Below are 21,782 nucleotides of genomic sequence, written 5' to 3' on the forward strand. Positions count from 1 at the left end.
AATACTTCAGTCGACCAGCCATAATTTTGATAATTTGTTGGACTTTGATGATCATACTCCAGTATCACAATCATCATATACTGTAGCACAACACTTTGCTTAAATATCTAACTAAACCGTACCCATAAGTGGACGACACACCATATTAATTAAACAGTGCCTTATTGACTTTTAACTTTGCATTGACACACATACATACACACACCCTTATAGACACATGACATGCTGACTGTGCATATTTCAAAGTCAAGCACATAAATTACCCAGTTAAATAATTGAATAGTTTTAATTGGTAAAAAAAAATAAAGATCTTACTGGTAGAGGTCTTTGCGTAGCACGGTTCGGGTAAGAGTGTTATCAGCCTGAGGAGCCATGCTGAGGGAACCCAACTTCAGTACCAATGTGTCTTCTTTGCTTGCATGGAGATCTTCTTACACACAAATAACAATGGTTATTTCTTTCAGTATGAATTACTACCAAAATAGATATGTTTGAGACGCCAAGTCAAAGGCTCTCATGCAGGCCAACAAATAAAGATTCTGAATTTGTTTATTTATAATTTGGATGCATAGAGGCATGACCTCAAAAGACAGTTTCACCTGTTTTGTCTGGTACCCCAGGACAGAAGACCCTGATCAAACTAGTGTTGATGTAGATGAGAGGCAAACACCGAGAGGTCAGTGTGTGGCTTCTCATAGGCTGGCCTGCTGACTTCCCACGGTCTTTGTAGCGCCTTGGCACTGTCGTCTGAAAATCCAGTTCAAATTGAGATAAATAAAAAAATATTTTCAACAAAATTTAGGTGAAAGGACAAAAACAGTACCTTTCATACTGAATCACATAATCCCTACCTGAAATATTCCAGCTATGGTGGTTAATAAAGGACATGAGAGCACAACGTCAAAGGGCTGGGCTGTCAGAAGGATTTCTCTCAGGTACTGAGGTGAACCATCTGCGAGTGGATCAGCAGTAACCCGCTGACTGGCTGTGGTTGCACTGCTGCGTGTTGGCCGTTCAGGCCGTGTGGTGAGTTTATGACGAACATTTTTCGTGACAGCTTGTGTGTAGGTAATGGATAAAAATCCATGCTGCTGGTGAGAGCCTTCCAACACCTTAGCTGCTGTCTGGCCGGTGATGAGAAAGGAAAATAGTCATTACTATGACAGGTGTCTAAACAAAATTACACTAAAACAACAACAACAAAAAGTAAACTAAATAGTGTTAAATGGTTATGGTGTGGGTTCACTTAATGTTCTAAGGTAATTCTTACAGTAATACTGAGCATTAAGTGTCCGGAATTGTTGGATTGGGCAAGCTTACATTTGTCGGGCTGCTGATACTTCCAAAAAAGCTAATTCTGATCAGTCCTCTTTATGATAAGACAGTGCTAAAAGATTAATATATTGTATATTTCCTACAAGTGACATAATTCTTCAAAATCAGAAAAGAGTGACAATCAGAGTTTACTGTGAGTGTAATAAACTCTTGTGACAGGGCTAAAAAAAAAGTTTGTCAGAGACCCAGGAATAGTCTTCAAAAACATCCAGTTAAAGTGGACTGAGTATCCGTGAAACCACTCATAAATCACTGTGTAATTGAAAAACAGCTTGAAGCATACAATTATGTGCCCCTTGGGAAAGGTCCTGCAATAATTGAAGCAAACACTTAAGGTTTAAAGTACATTCCTCAGAGTGTCATATCTTGAGAGTTAGTTACATCCCTTTAGACTTGCTTTATTCAAGTCAAAGTGTTATAATTTATAGCAGGTATGATTTAAAGTAAACATTCTCAAACCCCCGTTTGCCAAAACATCTCTGAGCAATGCACAGAACCTTTCAGCCACTACTGATGGGGGTGTAGCAGAAGCAGCTCCAAAGAAGAAGAGACATATTCTTACAGGAGGGAAAAGGCCAGAGATGTGGCTGAAAGAATCTTGCTTGCTGACCGGTCGAACCAACACAGTGCGTCTGTTCAGCTTGTCAGTGCAAGAGAGGACCACTCCTCCACAGCTGCTTCGAACACCCTCCTCCATACTTGAGGTGAGGAAAGAGACAATAGGTGCACAAAGGGATAGAGACAGCAGGACAGGGAGATGCAGAAAACGTAAGTGCATGTATTCATAATGAAAAGCAGTAAATAAATAAAAATCACAGACGCGATGGCAGCAACAATGAAGGTCATTAGATAAAAGTGGATCCGTAGATAAATTGGGGAGGGACAGTAAAGAGTTAATCAGTCAAACCAAGGGAAGCAGCACCAGCATGAAGCACCTCAAATCTTGTGCGATGGTCTTATACGATCAATATGGAAACAGTTAATATGTATTGCTGATGATATATTACTTATATTGTAATGAAATCATAACAGAAATCAATGACTAGTTATTTAAAAGTACTTTGGGCATTAGAGACCGGTATAAGAACATCTCCCATTGTAAAGGTGAATCAACAAGAAGATGGACGACGATGCCACCAGATTTCAAGAATTTGATTGTGAAGCTATTTAGAAGCACTGGAGAGACAGGGGATGTGATATCTTATTTCTCGTCAGACTGTTCTGACTTTACCCAATTTGTTAGGGTTTATCTCAACGAAATATGTCTGAACACCCCGAGTCACTGCCAGAAACATGTTTTTTTTTTTTTTCCCCCGTCTGTCCAGCATGAGATATATAGACCCCATTTTAAAAGCAGTATAAGGAGGCCTAACGCTGGCTGCTGTGGGACAGGCAGAGGCCTCACCACGGCTGTATCTTTGCACTGCAGAAGGAGTCCTTCATAAAGCCCAGAAAGCCAGCCTTGACCTGGCCTGGAGACACACACAAGGCCTTGTTTAAATTAGGCATCTAGGATAATTATTCTACTGCGACACAGTCTGCTAATGTCTCTTTAATGACAGCATTTAGAAACTATCTTAGGGATGAGTAAGCCATGGCTTTTTTTTTTTTTTTGGAATTGGAAGAAGTCTACAGATAAAGGACATGAAAACCAAAATATACATTCTGGCATTGGAATCTAATTATTGCAGTAAACAGAAACACAGCATCTGGAAACAAAAAAAAAATAATGATAAGATTAAATAATTAGTTTCTATTTGGGTCCAGCTGTCAGAATTTTTCTGTACAGACCACATTGTCTGGTTTTGACTCCCAGTATGTCAACATGTTTACTAGGGTTCAGTCTGTGGGGGATTGGCTTGGGTAACAGATGATTGGAGGCTGGAGACATGCCGTAAGATATGGAAATAATATCAAAACCATCTGTATTATTTCTCTCACTTCTATGTCACTATGGGGAATACCTGTATCTATGCTACCTATTGATGTCTCTGTTGGTTTTCAAAAATTGAACATTGTAGAATATAATTACAAACAATATACAGTGGTGTGAAAAAGTGTTTGCCCCCTAAACCTAATAACTGGTTGGGCCATCCTTAGCAGCAACAACTACAATCAAGCATTTGCGATAACTTGCAATGAGTGTCTTAGTGCGCTGCTGAAGAATTTTGGCCCACTCGTCTTTGCAGAACTGTTGTAATTCATCCACACTGGAGGATTTTCCAGCATGAACCGCATTTTTAAGGTCATGCTACAGCATGTCAATAGGTTTTAGGTCAGTACTTTGACTAGGCCACTCCAAAGAGTTCATTTTGTTTTGTTTTTTTTCAGCCATTCAGAGGTGGTCTTGCTGGTGTGTTTTGGATCATTGTCCTGCTGCAGAACCCAAGTTGGCTTCAGCTGTAGGTCATAAACAGATAGCTGAACATTCTTCTTCAGGATTTTTTGGTAGACAGCAAAATTTATGGTTTCATTTATCACAGCAAGTCTTCCTGGTCCTGAAGCAGCAAAACAGCCCCAGACCATCACACTACCACCACCATATTTTACTGTTGGTATGATGTTCTTTTTTCTGAAATGCAGTGTTACATTTACGCGTGTTACAGTGTTACATTTACAGTGTTACAGATGTAATGGGACATACACCTTCCAAAAAGTTCCAACTTTTGTCTCATCAGACCACATATGTTTCTAAAGGCCTTGGGGATCATCAAGATGTTTTCTGGCAAAACTGAGACGAGCCTTTATGTTCTTTTTGTTCAGCAGTGGTTTTCATCTTGGGACTCTGGCATGCAGGCCATATTTGCCCAGTGTCTTTCTTATGGTGGAGTCATGCACACTGACCTTAACTGAGGCAAGTGAGGCCTGCAGTTCATTGGATGTTGTTGTGGGGTCTTATGTGACTTCTTGGAGCCGTTGCTGCACTCTGGAGCTAATTTTTTTTTGGCTGGCCATTCTTGAAAAGGTTCACCACTATCCCCATTTGTGGATAATGGCTCTTACTGTGGTTCGCTGGTGTCCCAAAGGTCACCAAAGCTTTAAAAATGTCTTTATAACCTTTTGGACTTGAACTCAGGTGTGACAAACCACAGCTATGTTTTTTTCTACGGCTGTCAAAAATAGCGTGTTAACGGCGGTAACTAATTTATTTTGCATACGCATCACGGCAAGCCACGGCTCGTAATGACGACAGACTGCGGCACAGTGTAGCTCCCCACAGAGTCACAGACTCTCTTTTTATTGTTATTCTTACCTGAACACATAAACAGCAGTGCAATTCCAACACCATATATGTATCTCGAACTCCAAGCAAACACGTCTCTAGTCCAATCGTCATTGCAACGACACTTCCTCATTGTCTCTCGACAGACCACGAGATGCATTCTCGGACAATCAAAACATCACAAAAACATCTTTAATATGCGTGTATGTGCGGTCTAAATAAACAGAAATGCAAAGAAAAACAGTAAGTGGATATTCTTATCACTCATTTTCTATCTCTTAATGCGGAAGTACAATTTCCTTAATTTAAGTATGCCCAGAAATCCCAGAAAATTCACTCAAAACATGTGAATTCAACTTAAATGACGTGTTGTCTTTGAACGCAATAAGGCAGTTAAAGTCTGATTCAAATATTCTGCTATTATTAAAGAAACCAGTGTTAGGTAAATAGATTTTCAGACATGTGTGCCATCTCTTAATTTGATTGACATTTTCAGTTCATTCGGTGCATAGAAATATATTAGATTGTACTTTATTTATCCCACAACAAGGAAATGTAGATGTTACAGCAGAAGAATATATATACTGTATATATACATATAAAATCGTGATTAATCTGATTAAAAATTATTATTTACATATGTTTGATGATCTGAAACATTTAAGTGTGACAAACATACAAAGAAATCAGGGCACAAACACTTTTGCCACACCATTGTATAACATATTTAAGCAAAGTTGATCAATCATGTCAAGGACCCTTTCAAGCCAGTGTATGTCACTGGCTCAAAATGACATTTTTTTTATAAACCAAATAATATAAGAACACCACCGCCTAGCATACAGTATGTTAACATTAGTGGTTTAAAAGAACAGTAAAGAAAAAAAATCACAATTATAAAGTAAACGAAATATAAATTGTGGTTCAGGTAGAATACGATGTGTTCATGGGTGTTGCTCATGATGTACATGCCTGTAGCGAGCACGCATACACAAAAGCTGTCCCACAAAAGCTTTTGTCTTATGTGGGGTGTGGCTTATGCTCGGAGTGGGGAGATGGCGGGAAATAATGCTTTGAGCACTTTCAAAAGTTAGCGCCCTCTACACAAACAACAAGGTGACATTGAAACAATGTTAATTCTCCATCAGAACGGTTGAAATTTCAATGCAAAACAGATGTTGACTCAACCATTGCCAAACTGGTGAAACTTGAAATGTTGACATCAGGGATATTGAGACAACATTGATATATAGTTATCCTGATTATGATTGACGGAGCACTGATATTTGGTATACAAGGTGATAATCCTGGATTTATGACTGACAGATCATGTCTTTATAGTTAACCAGGAGACCATCTTGGGGTAGCCAGTTGTGGTAACCAGCTCACTAACTTTGGCAAACAATCACTTCAACATCCGGGCGACCAAAAGTCCTGTATCCACCGGACATTTCCTGATTTACATCCTGTCCTGACTTTTGTTTTGGCTACAGAGTTACTCTGTACATAGTTACTGAGTTGATGTCTCGTAAAAATGGAGACGACATGCACAATGATGGTTAAAATTCTCAAGTTCTTGCAACTTTTGAGGGCACATTTTTCCCACCAATATTAGTTACGTTCCAAAACGTATCCACCATGTGACCTCAGGTCCCTCTGTCATTACAATAATTTCCGCGGCAGTTAAACATTTTTGAATGGTCTTTCTTTGAAATTTGGGTCTTTGGTTAGAGTATTTTGTAATACCATTTTCTATCCATAGATGTGGCATACTATTGAAATTATAAGGCATCTTTGAGTAAACTTCCAGTATCATTTAAACATCTCATTGTCAGGATGAGTGTCCTGGTTTTCGGTAATCAAAATACGGTCAGCCTATTTAACATTGCCTTACTGTATTCCCTTAAGTTCTCTTTCTTTGCTTCATCATGAAAAGATTTCCAAACCTACACCAACCTTTTGCAATATTATGAAGGAGCTCTTAATCATCCTCAGTACCTTCAACTTCTCCACTCCCTTGTTGTTCTCATTGTTTGATAAAATCTAGGCTTCAATGATATATGTACCTTTAACACTAACATGACCTAACTACATTTTTTGCCAGCAGTGAGACATCAAGAGCCAGATGAAACATTTTCTGTCAAGCTTAAATTATTTCTATTTTAAATGTTATGTATTTCTTATACTGATTATAAAACCTCAAGGGGAAATTCAATTAACACTCTGTTGTATATATTGTATTGCATAACATACAGAACCAGACCATAAACATGCAGACATGCATCCCCGCAACAATTTAATCCAACCCGCTTCACTCAAACTGGGGTTCGTGCAGAAACATCAAACCGTTCAAAATGATTAATATGAACTCCTTTCCCAGTGGGCTCTCTTGTATTTGTGGACGATATTGAAGTGGGCCAGAAGCCCAGAGGGCCTCCACTCTTTGGTCAGTTTAAAGGGGTTAAATGTGCATTAAACTGAAATAACTGAACAATATACATTGATTCATTATCTTCTTGGGAAAGCTACTAAACGATCAAGACTGACCCAGTCTCCCTGGCAAATTAGGCACACACCTGTAGAGAGAGGTAAGTTTATGTAATACTCCATGACACCTTAATACTGGACAATTACCTCACCACTGACATCGTCCTGGCTTGGTGAGGCAAAGCAAACTTTATGGAACACATTTAGCCTAGCGGAATCAAATTCAAATGACTGAAGGAAAGATCTGGGAGGTCTTCAAGAATCCCATGTTCAGGTTCAAAGCCAAGCCAGCCAATCAACCTCCAACCAGTAACTCAAGACTATTACGCCTTGGAACCAGCTAAGGTGATTTCAAAATCTGGCAAATAAAAATCCTTTTCTGTTATCATTTCTGTGGTTCAAGCAATCATTGCCAATGACAGGCTTCCATGTGGACTCAAGGCAAGGAGGTTCCATCCCTACTTCACTGTCTGGCTCGATGAGAGAAAGAGGCATTTAAAGCCAAGAACATATTTACACAGGCATGTAAGCACACGGAGCTGGAAACACACACAAACACATTATGGGTTTTGGGATCCAAGAAGCTTGGTCCGTTATCTTTTCAGACTGAGGTAGGGGGAATTGCCTCCTGCTAAGTGGCCCTCAGGCACGTACATGGTGTGCACTCTTGAATTACTGAGTGTAACCAGGAGAAACGTGATTAAGGCGAGCAGGAAAAACTCCTCCTCCAAAAAAAAAAAGACTGGAAAAAATGCATACATAAAAAAAACAACAGTAAATACAGCAATTGCAAATATACTGTCATTTAGTCATAGTTTTCGTTTTTTTGGCTTATGTGCTTCAAAGGTAAATCACAGCATTTCAAATGGAACTTGACTAGGAGCAGGATTGCTATATATTAGCATGTTGGGGAACAGTGCCAAGCGGTTTTCCTCTAGTGTGTTAACGTTTCTATGAATCAATTCAGACACCACAGGCGCAAATGACGGATGGACTAACTGAACTTCTCTGCTCTGTGAGTCAGACTTGGGCCAGCCCAAAGCAGAGTCAAATCGTCCATCCAGTTTTTTTGGTCTATAGCTGTCTGGAAAGAGGATGACGCTGGGGTGATAATCTAAAAAATCCCCCTTATGGCGGTGAATGGGAACTCAAAAGTGTTGTTGGCGGTAACGTGTGTGCGTGTGTGTGTGAGAGAGTGTGTGTATAGTGATTTATTACTTGGGTTTTAAGTGGTGATGGTTGCTTTCCCTATGGATATGCTCACACAAAGATGGACATATTGTTAAAGTATATCATTACAGTAGATACACAGATACTCCACCTGCGTCTGTAGTGGTCAATGTTGAAACTGCCGACTTTACATTTGATCTTTGTGTACACATCTTGGATATCAACTGAGGCACTCAAGTCCTCTAGTTCACTGACCATGCAGACTTCTGTTGAAAAAGAATAGACAAAACGTCATATTGCATTTTCAAGTGCTGACCTGCATGCATTGCAGATTGGCTGCACATGAATACTGAAAATGGAACACTGTTAATGATGGGAGAGGCTCTTTTTTGTGTTTGTTTTAATGGTCACACTTTTATGCTGGCAAACGAGTGAATGAGTAAAGTGAAATTACTCAAGTATAGACCCTCAGCTTGCCAAAATGAGGACCGAGCATGTCACAAAATACTGATTGCTCACAAAACATGTATTTATATACAGTAGATGGATACTGTATGCATTCCTCACTGCACCTTGTGTGAAAATTAAACTACACACCGCAGGGAAAATACGTTTCATGCTCTACAATCTGATTACGTTTGTACTGAAGCAAGCCTTGGAGCTTAGCTGATCATTGTCATTGTTTCCACTGAAAAAGTCCCACAGTCACAGATGTTGCCTTGTGGTGATTTTGAGAAAGAGTGGTTCTTAATGGCTTCTTAACATTGGAAAAACAAGGCTCGTCAGCTTTATTGTGGATACTGTGTGGAAAAAACATCCCAAGTTAGTAGTCAGAACACTCACAACAGAAGTAATTAAATGATACCTTTCATAAGGAACAGGTCTACATCTTGTCCATTTATTAAACAAACTAGGGATGTCCGCCCGATATTATTGGCATAAAAGTTACATCGGTTCACATCAGTATTGGTGTTTCTGCCGATATTGCTATCAACAGGCAGGTGATGACATACTCCACACAGCAACATGCTTGCTACCTCAGTATGTACACGGTCTTTAAATATTTCAGAGTTTCACACTTTATTATTTATTATACATTTAAAAATGTGGGTAAGTGAAGAGCTGGACAATATTGGTATATTGGATATCGGTATGAAAGGCGATACCGAGCATCTCTTATCCAATTTACACAAAGGCATGTCATTGCTGTCTTCACATGATCATGTGTATACAATTTCTGTATACAATTGTGTATACAATTTCTGTTTTCCGTTTTCTGTATCATGCGCAGAGGAGCAGTTGTGGCACGCCTTTATTTAGACTTTGTGGATTATTTTTGGAGTCCTTCTATTGCTTTCTATTCTGGAATGTGGTGGTTAGCAAATGTAGGGCTCAGAATTATCAAACTTTGACGCAAGAAACAATTGGTTACAATGTTGTATTTTTTGGAGTGAAACTCTCTTAGCAAGGTGCAATGATGCAATTTTCATAGCTTACAGACTGTTGGTTTTGAAATCTGGTGGGAAGATGTGCAATGTTACAGACATCCATTCATAGGTAAATTAAGCCTTTCATCACCACAATAAATTGGAAGGGGGCACGGCACAGTGCACTTGGATTAATCACCCATTTATTTATTTGTCTGTTCCATTTATCTTCTTTCTCCGCAGCTGTTCCTCTTTTCTTAGCCTTCAACAGTTAAATGATAAGACAGCAGACGGCACTCAGAATACAGAGATTACTAATTTTTATTCAATGTCTTCACCGCAGAAGTGAACAGAAAGCAAGGATCAAATGCATTTTGCGTGGCAAATCAAAAACTAGCTATACAAACCTTTGGTGTGTACTGTTTATTTAAAAATGAAACCAAATAAAAGTAAAAATATTGTCTTGTATATACAGTGGTACCTCGTTTTCTGTTATTAATTTGCTCAACAAGGTTCCACAAAAAAGTAAATGTACGGAAACCAAGGCAATTTTTCCTGGTAGGAAATAATGACAATTCATTCAATTAATCCATACCAGACACCCAATAATATTAACAAAAAAAATATTTTATAGAGAATAATTATAGCTTACATGCAGAAAACAATGCAAAATAATGGAAGGAACTTACTGCTGATGCAGACATTCCGTAAATATCCTGGCGAGAATTCTATAGTGTTTCTCACTTTCTTTATCAAAGTGCTGGCACTAGCAACATTCTTTGACCCCGTGGCGGGTTATTTAGCAGTCACACTCAAGAATAATGCATGGAGAGTAGGTCAGGAACACATAGGGTGCTTTGTTTGGGCACTCGATTTCACTGAATGATACAGTACAGGGAAAACAGACTAGATTGTTACGTGCAATACTTTACAAAAACCGAGGTAATGTATGAAAACTTTAGGGTAAAGATTTTTGATGCAATATTACATCTAATATTGAGAAATATTATATAAGAAACACATACCTGTCTTTTTTGTTGTTGGGTCAGGAGCAAACAGTTTAACAATAATCTTGGGTAACATCCACTGCATCCAAAGGCTGACCTTTCCACTAGTGCCACCGATGCTGCTAGTTTTCTGCTCCAGTGTCACTGTGTCTGCAAAGGGACCATCATCACCTGCTGGTACTGAATCACCCTGAGAAGCAGAGGAGAGAATAAGGGCTGTTCAGAAGATGACCCTATGGTTTTGACCTGAGTACTATGTCAGTGTACATTTTGTTTTAAAAATGATCAATTAATGTAAGTACCATTCCAAAATGCCCCCAATTATGATTTCTATTTTGTGACTGAATATAATAAACATTCATATGCTTGTATTCCTATGTCAGACAAACACTATGGGGATCACTACAATGAGAATAGTTTGTGTCCATGTCTTAAGAGTAAATCTGTTTTCAAACATATTTGCTTGGCTGGAAAGCGATCGACCTGCAAATAAACACTGTGGTTTGAAGCTCTTGAAAATGCGTGAATTTTTTTTTTTTTTTTTCCGACAGCTTCTCCCATCACTGCCTTGTAATGACAGATTATGTCATGGTTATTGAGCCTGGCTGTCGCTGGTGGCGAGGTTATCAACAATCTCAATTAGAAACGCCACAGCTGCTTGGATGATTACAGTGTCTTTAAGAGGATCCAGATGAGGAAACTATGTCCCCATTCCACTGTTGGGGAAGGATAAGAGCACTACACTAATTTGCAAATTGAATTTAATTGCACAGTGTCTGACTACAAGGCTCTGTGACAATCCTATTATATAAGGATTATTATTATATTATTATTATATATTATATTATACAAGGACAATCCTATATACATATATATATATATGTATATATATATATATATACACACACACACACACACAAAACACTCATAGATATACAGACAGACAGATATATAGATAGATAGAGCACTTGTGCTGATTTAAAATCATATTTGCCATTACAGTGTATGAGGACCACAAGAAACTGATGAGAAACATGTGGTCCATTAAATATATTTGCTTTTAAGCGGAAAAAAGTTGAAGCACTTTCGCAGAGTATAAAGGTTTCAAACCAAATCTGATTAAAGACATATCAGCAAGGCTGGTGAAAAAAGTTGAGGTACCGCTGCAGAAGAAGAAGAAAAAGAAACGTAAAGTAAAGTGGTATCACTACAACATGAATGATACCACTTAAATCCCAACATGATTCACTTAAATGCTTTGCAACAGACCAAGATCCTCAGACTGAAGCAATTCATTACCTTATAACTGGCATTTGTTCCAATCAATTATCTAAACTGTAATTATATGTTGCCATGCAATCAAACAAGGTCAATGTGTGTCGGTGCGCCTCACAGTATGCAAGAACTGGCAAGAGAGTAACATGTGCCAAGTAGTAATAGTACTCATTCAATAAGATATTTGGGGGACTAATTGTTGAGGGTCAAAAAAATAAATGTGTGTGTGAGTTATGAGTTTGCAGCCCAATCGGCAGCCGCAGAAACAGAAACTAAGAGATATCAAAATTGAACCTGGACACCTTTAACCCATCCATCCATTTTCTATACCGCTTATTCCTCATTAAGGTCGCGGGGGCATGCTGGAGCCCAGCTGACTCCGGGCGACAAGCGGGGTACACCCTGGACTGGTCGCCAGCCAATCGCAGGGCACATATAGACAAACAACCATTCACACTCACATTCATACCTATGGACAATTTAGAGTCGCCAATTAGCCTCATCTGCATGTTTTTGGAATATGGGAGGAAGCCGGAGTACCCGGAGAAAACCCACACACACACGGGGAGAACATGCAAACTCCACACAGAAATGCCCGGGGGAGAATCTAACCCAGGTCTTCCCGATCTCCAAGCTGTTACTGTGTTGGCCAACGTGCTAACCACTAGACCACCGTGCGGCCTGACACCTTTAACCTAAAAATAAAAATGCAAACCTGAAACAACTCATGGATTAAGATATAAAAAAAAGCATTATGCAAGAATAAATTTGAAAAAAAAACAACAACTTTGGAATAATGGAATAATAACAAAACAAAGTAACAAAATTGCCACTACTCCCCTCTTTTCAAGGCCATAGCATGTTGTGCTGGTTAAGGCGTGTTTTGACACATTCCTGAGTTGCAAAAATACACATATTCTATGTTTTCCACATCTTTATAAGCCAAATTGTGAAGTATACAGTTTAATTTTGGGGCCGCCATGCTATAAACAGGCTGAGAATCCAGGTTTATTTTCTCTGCAGAGTTTGTCTTTGCTCATCAGAGGGTTCCAAACACTGGCGGACAACAGCAGGCCGGGAGGACAGGCAGCGTGAGAGGAAAAAAAAAATTGAACAATGTTTAGAGGTAGATAAGTGTGATGAAAACAGTTGAATGATAGATTGAGGTGACAGCAGAACAACAATGAAATTAATGTTGGCATAGGATTTAAGATGTTTTAAATCTGTAGTAAAACATTGGCTTTAAAGAAATTATCGTGAACATCCAAATGCAACTCCAACACAGCTCCATAGAACAAGACTTTTAAGTTGCCTCCATCATCAAATTTGGGCAATTTTATGTTTATTTCAAATATTTAGTAGTGTTTTGGGAAAGGTGGAAGGTAGTGATGTGCGGAGTGGGAGAGCTTTCTGGCCCTTTCTGTGAGTGTGGTTGTGTTGTGGAAGATTATCATCTGTGGTTTGTCAGAAATGTGACACAAAAATGGCGTTTGTTGAGGATTTGTGTGTTTGTCAGTAATGATTGTTTATAGTATGGTATAAAAATAGACTTAAAAAACTTTCTATCTCTGGGGTGGGGTGTGATGGTATGGATATAGTTAAAGAATAAGTACGGTACTAGGAAGGGGGTCAGGAGGTGTGCTTCTTGGGGAGAGTGTGCTGCCACAACTGCTGAGAATTATCAAAACAGCTCCCACATTCTTGCTCAATCATCAACCTCCCACAGGACCAAACACTTCTACCAATGTTTGTATTTAAGTAAACAGTGACAAGTGGGACTCTGTGTTATAGACACACCATACCATAAGTCCTTCACTGGCTAACCGTATCCTTGCCACTGAGTCCACAAATGACACATTGATAAATGTTGATGGCTCTAAAATGAATGCAGACACAAATGCACATTGCCATATGGTTTGAAACATTTTTTTTTTCTTGAATAGGTGTTCAAACTGACTCACTTCATTGCCTCTCAGATGTCATTATGGTGTTTCTGTGATCCCAGAGGGCCACACGTTTCTAACAGGTTTGACGTGGTCATAGGGTATTCATTAAATCACTGGCTAGTTGCCACAGCTTAATAACACAAACACTCATCTAAACCATCATTTTAATGCAGCTGGCTTTTCAGCCTCTCACAAAAGTCACACTATACACACATTTCTTTTTGGCTAACATTTAGGGCTGTCAAATTATTCAATTTTTTTTTAAATCAGATTAATCAGAGTTTTCAAATGAATCATGATTAGTCACCATTTGCAAGTATGTCTAAAATATGCCTATTTTTACCTTATTTTATTAAAAGAAAGATAAATGACTGGACAGGAATATATTTAACAGGTCCAAATGAACTGAAAATTTAAAACAAGATAAAATATACCACATGTTTGAAAGCCTATTTGCCCAAGACTAGTGGCTTTTATAGTAGCAGAACATTTGAATCACACTTGACTTCGAGGGTGTGGTGCTCTGCCGGGTGTTTGGGTGTTTGTTGCCACCTGTCTTTGTGCTTCGCTGGGCTGTTTTCCACGTCTTTGCCTTTCCCCTATCTAGCTACGGGCGTGTCGTGGGTGTCACTTCGATGAGTGGCGGGGCCCGGCAGCTGGTTAGCTGATGGTCTCGCCTTCTCTGTACTGGTGTTCTGCCGGAGCTGGGTGCTTGGCCTCCCTGCGGTTTGTGGGCACAATGCTTCCTCTCCGAGGATTTGCTGCCCGGCGGGTGTCGGCCAGCACGGTGTGGTGGGTTGCCTTGCTGCTCATCTGTTCATCAGACTGCTTGCTTTGTCTGCCTTGCTTGGGTCGTCCTGTCGTTATGGCAGGGGGAGGGAGCCTGGTGTTTTCATGCTCCCTAGCGGTCAGCGTTGTCTGCTGCTTGGGATATGGGTTGTGGGTCTGGAACCCAGGGTCCCCTACCCATTTGTGCTGTGGGCGCCCTTTGCAAGGTGCCGCAATGCGGCTTCCAGATGAATCGGGGTAGCGACCATGGTGTTGGTGTGTGTGCGTGCTTCCTGTTTTGTTTTTTTGTTCTTTTTTACTTATTTATTTTTTATTATTATTATTATTTATTTATTTTTTTGGGGGGGGTGCGACTCCGGGGCTCCATTGGGGTGGCGTCGGGGCTGGCGCTCCCAGTCGTGGTCGGGCTTCTTTCCTGTCGCTGGGGGCGTCTCTGGGCAGCATGTAATGATATCTAGATGAACAATACTATTAGCCCCAATGGCTGGACAGGATAAAAAAATAAAAGAAATAGGGTTGGCCATCAACTCTTGAGCATCAATGAGAACCGGGACCAACATTCTAGTTCTCCCGGGATTGTTAAAATTTAAAAATTCTGATTACTAGTTTCGATGCCCAGTCCACCGACTGAAAAAAATAGCCGCAAACACCAACGAAGAAGCAACTAGTGAGCACCATGGAAGAAAGTGGTCGGCCCAGTGCAACATTTGCAACACAATAATACTGAATATGATATGTGCATGACCAACATGATTAAACACCTCCAGATTCATAGTGTTGAAATAACAGAGTGCCCCGTCTTTGACTACGACGGACTTCCTCTAAGCAGTCAGAATCAGAGAACTGCCTGCAGCATCAAACACTCACACATGAACAACAGCATATGCGGAAATGTTTTTTCATTAGTTTTTTTTTTAAAGTAAACATCTTTTGTGAAAGTGTACTCTTGTGAAAATAGATCTGTGAGAAATTAATCATCAAGTTGATAAAAACTTCATAACATTAAAAACTTCATGGCACCTTCGTTTAATCCACGGAAACTTTTATGACCCTGCCTCTTCAAAGCATCAGAATCAAGAATTGTTTGGAACCAGATTTGAAACAAAGAATCGCAATCGGAAGTGGAATTACTCAAATTCAAACGATGGCCAGCCCTGGTCATCACAGAGGTATGGCTTGCCATGATATGCATCCATTCATTTTGATGTAATTATTAATTAAATTAATTTGTTAAATACTTTAAATATCTTAACAGTGCACGCCACTACTAAAGCCCCTATTTCACTGCCTTTAAAAGTTGTCTATTTCCAAATTGTGGAACTGTCACAGAACAAGAGTGTTGAAGTCAACCTGGCATTTTCATCCTGGCAAAGAGTAATAATAAAATAAAATAAATATTAAATACATAGAATTATATGGTATAATTATAATAAAATAAAAATATACAATATTATTATATATTACAATTCTAATAAAATACAAATAATAACGCTAAGCTTTATTCGTACTATTTCCAAATGCACTGCTGGATACACAGTAAGCATTATAAGCTGTTTTAGACTCACTTAAGTGTACATGGTTTATCTTTTGTAGACAGAACATGCTCAAACTCTTTTACCTCACTTGTGTACCTGACACAAGTGTTGTACTTTAACTGAGGACACGTTTATTCCCAGGCTCAGAGTGATGTGTGGAAATAAACTTTGAACAGGTACATTTCTGACACACTTGCTTAACAGCTTAAAAACAATCATCAGTTTTAAACCTTGTAGCCAAATAAGTACAACAAACCTCGGTAGGGGATCCAACATCTGCCGAGGGGCTATAGGTACTGGTGTCTGGCAGAGCTGTACCAGCACTGCTGCGGACTGGAGAGGATGGAGTGGCACCAGTAGGGGGCTCTGGGATACTGGTGGTCTGACGTAAAATGCCATGCCTTTGGAGGCGAGCCCATGTAGAAGTCCAGTTGAGCAGGAGATCATATGACAGCTGAATCTGTGAGGAACACAAACAAAGAAAAAAAGTAAGAATGAAATAGGAAAAAATGAAAATACACATAGCTCCCATTAAAAAACACAACATATAATATAATATAATAATATTAGTATAGTATATCATTCAAATAATTGTAACCACAAATAGAAAAGAACTAAAAATGGCATGGTTTCCTGTACTATAAGTTTCTCATGCCAATTAATACCTGTTTTATTTTTCTTGCAATTTTGGGGCCTAAAGTGGACCACGTCTACACGGCTTAATACATGTATCAGCACATGCAGACCACTTCTCCAGTTGAGTGAATTAAAAGATAAATCTGCATGACACACCACAAGTCTTAACATTTAAAAGCAGATTCAAATGTATTTTGGCCAAAGTCTGACTCAAACAGCTGCTTTAGGGAGTTCTCGTGTAGTTGAAGTCATTACCACTGATTTGGCTTGGCAGTTTGGTAGTTATGTGACACTAAATCTCGTTAAAGCTTGAAGAGAAGACAGAGTAAAAGGAATAGTAGCCAGCAATGGACCACAATCCATCCCCCCTCGTCTCTTGAACTTATCACTGATTGTTTTTTTGTGACCCGACATTCTGAGACTGTTAAAAAAAAATGATGCACTATTTATCTGTTGAATGTGCCATCATTTGTAAGACGCAACATGCTGATACAATTTTTCTTTTTCTTCATAACACAGTTCTGACAGGATTAGCCACAGAGGAAATTTGTTTTGTCTCATCAATTTCCCCCGAACAAAAAAAAAACAAAAAAAACACCACAGTAAGGAAAAATTGGAGGCTTGGCATCAAAGTGTTCTCAGCAATATATCATGTCTTCACTTGAGGCCCTAACTTTAAACAACAGCAAAGCCAAAAACATGAGTGGAAAACATGACAGGGGAAAGCAGGGGTCGTGGTGCTTTCACTTATTCATGCATTCAGCTAAGATTTATTTAGAAAAGTGGAGAGCTCTAAAAAGTAACACTTTCTAAGCTAAGCTCGAGCTTTCAAAAGTAGCCCGTCTAAGGCAAAATGTGGGTCCTTTGAAGACAGAAAGCACACAGACACATGAGCATGCATTGGCATAAGTCAGTACAGCTGCATAGGTTATTTCAAACATGTCTACAAACACCTACTAAGGACAGGGCAAACAAAGCACCAGGCCTGGAGAATATGCAGAGTAGAGAATAAAAAGTTAAGAGAATGGAGAGTGACAATAATTTGTCTTCTCATTTCATTCCTTCCTCTCTATTCTCTGTAGATCTGTCATCTTCCCTCTGCCATCGTCATAATTCTACCCATTTCCTTGTAAAGAAAAGCAGGGTTGGTTCAGCAACTACTGTCTGGCCTACAGGCAGGTGGGGCCACTCAAAGATGAGCCCACAGACAAATGCTTACATGAGCTCACAATACAGATGCCACATTTCATGAGTTAGGAAAAAAAGAGCTGAACATTTGGAGGGCTGCGTTCTCCAAAGAGCTGTCATCTGCAGATCAAGAGGAGTGCTAGGCTGCAGTAGTACAACCTGGAAACTGAACAGAGGCTCCCACAGTCATTCATAAAAACACACATGAAAGATGGGAGAGTATACAGTTCAGATGGTTAGTGCTCTTGTCCCTTTTTCTACGCACAATTTATATAGATACATAACCAGTTGGACACTTCGCAGTGTGTGTGGTAGCATAAAAACACATGTAGAGATACACATGTGCTGCATGTGTTTTATTTGTGTACAGTGTTACATCTAAGATTAGAGCAAACATCCATCAGAGGCTGATTACCTGCTGGAACCTATCCGGATCAAGTTACACAGAGTGCTTGTAATGAAGCCTGGAAGATGCTTTTGCATAGTCACTACACCATCCAATCCGCCTTAATTGTTTTAAAACTCTTTAAGGTTGAGGGTGTGACATCCAATTCTCTGCCGAAACTCTACGAGGCAGTGTTTTCCAGAAAGTAACCGTGACACTTGTTGACTATTTAGCTTGTTAGCTTTCTTCGTCACTAGTAAACATTGGTAATCAAAGAGATGAACAGTGTTACTGGAGCTGGAACTAATCAATGTGTTACAACAAACACTGGGAGTGCTTGCGGCTTCCCAGCATGCTTTGTGGCACTTGCTTCTCAAAACGTTGCTTAAGCTACATGTTTAGAGTTAACATAGTTGTTATTATTCTCCACTAATAAGAGTTGCCCTGGGTATGCGTTATCTACCTGTTGCATACCTGTTAAGTTGCTGTGTGATGGTTGTAGCGGTATTTCTTTTGTGACACTGTGAGTCAGACTGTTATGATGAGTAAATGGCCTCCTGTTTGTTGACGAGCTAGTCACTTGGTGGAAATGTACTGAATACTTTATATGGCCCAGCCTCACCCACACTTTACCTCCAGCGGCCCCCAGTCGAGTTGAGCTTCAGACCTCTGGTTTTGACTCAGGCACAACAGTCACAACACATACTGTATAAAATGCTGTCACACCCTTTAAGGCAGAAATTTGAAAGCTGCACAGATGTAAAGTGAATTATGTCTGTAAAATAGTCTTCTGGAGAATATATTTAAATATCTCTTAACTTTTGTATTACTAGATGGTGTAATTGCCCTGTTTGTGAATACTGAGAGATGTCATTGCGTTACTGAACTATACGGGGGAAAAAAAGGAAACTGAGCATTGAACTACAACAACAGATCAGCAAACCTTCTTATTTCTGTACACCTAAGGACACAACTTCTCATCTCAGCATTATTGTGATCCTTGTGTGCAGATTTAGGACATTGCCACTTATACTACAAGCAGCAATGCAAACAGCAGCAGTAATTCTAACAAAGACTAAGAAGCTCCTTTGTTCTGAAGGGGTAGATTTACTCTGGCAGCACTTCTTAAAGCGCTGTGGCATGGCTTGACTCATCATTATGAGAGGAGAAAAGAAGAATGGGAGAGAGGAGAAGAAACTACAAAAGAAAAGAGTTTTCACTGCATGTAATGACTCAGCATATTATCACAATAACCTACCAGCAATGTCAGACATAGCCATACCATTTGATAGGAATTAAATACAAAACAGGCAAAAAGACAATTTCCCAGACCCACTCTTCAAATATCTGGGAAAGTTTTCACCACCAACAGATTGCCGACTTTCATTTGTTTCTGGTATCCATTTCCCTCATTATCACCACGGCACGGTCAGAAACATTAAACTCTGTGACCACTCAAAGGGCTGCCCCAATAAAGTGTTTACAGAGAACCTAATTTAATACAGCTAATGCAATTGAGAAAAAAAACAAAACATGTGCAATGGTACAAGTAGATGTGATTATAGCCCAGAAACAACACAGTCAACTAACTGGGAGACAAAAACATGCCCTCTTTCAAGTCTGACTGTAGAGTAAAGTACACTACAGTATATTAACACCATGTTCAACGATGTGGATGAGTCAAACAATCCACTGGATTGCTTCATTCAGACCCCAAAACATTTGTCCAAGACAAATGAGGCAACACACGTTCGTTTACACTGTCATTTCCATGATAATCACACAAGGTAAGAGCAGTTTGTTTCTTGGAATCAAATCAAATAAAAAAAATATGATAGAAACGGACTGTTTAGCTTGAGCATTCAGGTAAGATGATATTACAAATAAATCATGGAACAGCAATGACTAATTTGGGTGCATGTCAACTGACCTGAGGGTTGGAGCACTTGACTCGGACTGGCTGCAGATCAACATGGAGACATACAACAAAGGAGTGCCTTCCTTCTGAACAGTTTGGTGGCTTATTTGATGTGACTGCCAGTGTGGAGGTACACCCCATTGGTTCGACGAGGCTCAGGCTACGTTGCTGCCCCAGCAAGGTGTACACACTAAACTGACTCAAGGTTATTGTCCATGGGAAAGCATCACCTGGTGGGGGAATACATCAAAGAAAACAAGGGCATATGAATATCTAAACAAAATATATTTAAAAAACCCATAGATAAACAGATGAAACAGGATACATTTTCAGTAAATATATGTAGATATTGTAATATTACGAGACACATGCCATGTTAAAGGGTTGCAGAGCTCATTCTTAAAATATTTTGTTCAACCTGCCAATCTGGTATTGCCATTCAAGACGAAAATGAATAAATGTCTTCTGACCTCAGACTAGTCAAATACATCACCTGGGTGCATGAATACGTACAATGTTACCATGGTAATTCTAATCAGTAGTTTTTATTGCACGATAATAAGGAACACAGTGAACGTCAACACAAGACAGGAGTGTCGCGACATGAGCAAGTGCCGACACGGCAGACAGGCGTTTCCGGTGCATGTTTATGAAAATAAAGCGAAGTGAAACATTTTTATGATATTTTAAATTGTTTTCAAACTAACTGTGCATAAATAATAATCTATACATGTGTTTATATAGCATATGCAGTGTATACATTAACACAATATATTACTTAACATTGTTTTCAAGTTAATTTTTGAGGTGTGGCGGCTTTTGTTTTGTAGTGGCGGGCCACCACCATCAATTATATGCAGCGGAAACCCTGAGCAAGCTAGTTGTTTTTTCAATATTACAAAGGTTAGGTGGTCTGTCATTTAGTAGTAATTGAGTAGTGGTCTTTTGTCTAAACACTGATCTTGTTCTTTTTCTAGATGACTGTAGAAAAGTCCATCTTTAGGAGGATAAAAAATGGAATTAAGGAACATCATTCCCAAGGGTAAGAATACTGCTCAAACCAATTCTTGCAGCAATATCTCCAAGACAGCTGATATATGTATTCGTATGCCCAATGTATTTGTCTGATGTCACTGAAGGTTTGAAAGAAAAAAGTGGGGTGCCCTCTACTTTTGTTACTCTGAAGAAAAAACACTGCCTGCCGGTCAGACCTTATGTCAACTTTGCCAGGTGTGCCGAACACATGTGCAGGCATCGATCTCTCAAAGTTGGGTCTACTTAAGTTTGTTTATCTTTTGTCATGGTAAATGAGTGGTATTCGGTCAAAGGTTATCCAAATGATGAAAAACACCAATAATTTAAATTGTTAATAAAAACAAAAGTAAATACGTAATCGGTAGTTTACTGTATCTGGTATTTAACCACAAGGTGTATTCAAGCTTTGCTAATGGTAATGGTTTA

General features: G+C 39.3%; 1 protein-coding gene across 6 annotated transcripts in view; it reads right to left on the reverse strand.

Annotated features, from left to right (window-relative positions):
- Positions 1–21,782, reverse strand: part of LOC129185227 (intermembrane lipid transfer protein VPS13B-like) — a 319,375-nt gene that overhangs the window by 149,052 nt on the left and 148,541 nt on the right. For 2 of the 6 annotated variants that reach the window (XR_008572043.1, XM_054782023.1), the window contains exons 24-31: positions 20,334–20,551; positions 16,451–16,654; positions 10,668–10,839; positions 8,367–8,481; positions 1,898–2,033; positions 852–1,124; positions 600–747; positions 316–430 (exon numbers count right to left, since the gene is read on the reverse strand). Coding sequence is in view for 3 of the 6 variants with exons in the window: in XM_054782023.1 (XP_054637998.1) it covers positions 316–430; positions 600–747; positions 852–1,124; positions 1,898–2,033; positions 8,367–8,481; positions 10,668–10,839; positions 16,451–16,654; positions 20,334–20,551 (1,381 nt within the window). In the remaining 3 variants the exon portion in view is untranslated. Of the gene's footprint in view, positions 1–315; positions 431–599; positions 748–851; positions 1,125–1,897; positions 2,034–2,740; positions 2,808–8,366; positions 8,482–10,667; positions 10,840–16,450; positions 16,655–20,333; positions 20,552–21,782 lie in introns of those variants that run through there. The other 4 variants (XM_054782025.1, XM_054782024.1, XR_008572045.1 and 1 more) reach the window with 4 other exon arrangements.

The sequence above is a fragment of the Dunckerocampus dactyliophorus genome, chromosome 7, assembly GCF_027744805.1.
Source record: "Dunckerocampus dactyliophorus isolate RoL2022-P2 chromosome 7, RoL_Ddac_1.1, whole genome shotgun sequence".
NCBI classification, from domain to species: Eukaryota; Metazoa; Chordata; class Actinopteri; order Syngnathiformes; family Syngnathidae; genus Dunckerocampus; species Dunckerocampus dactyliophorus.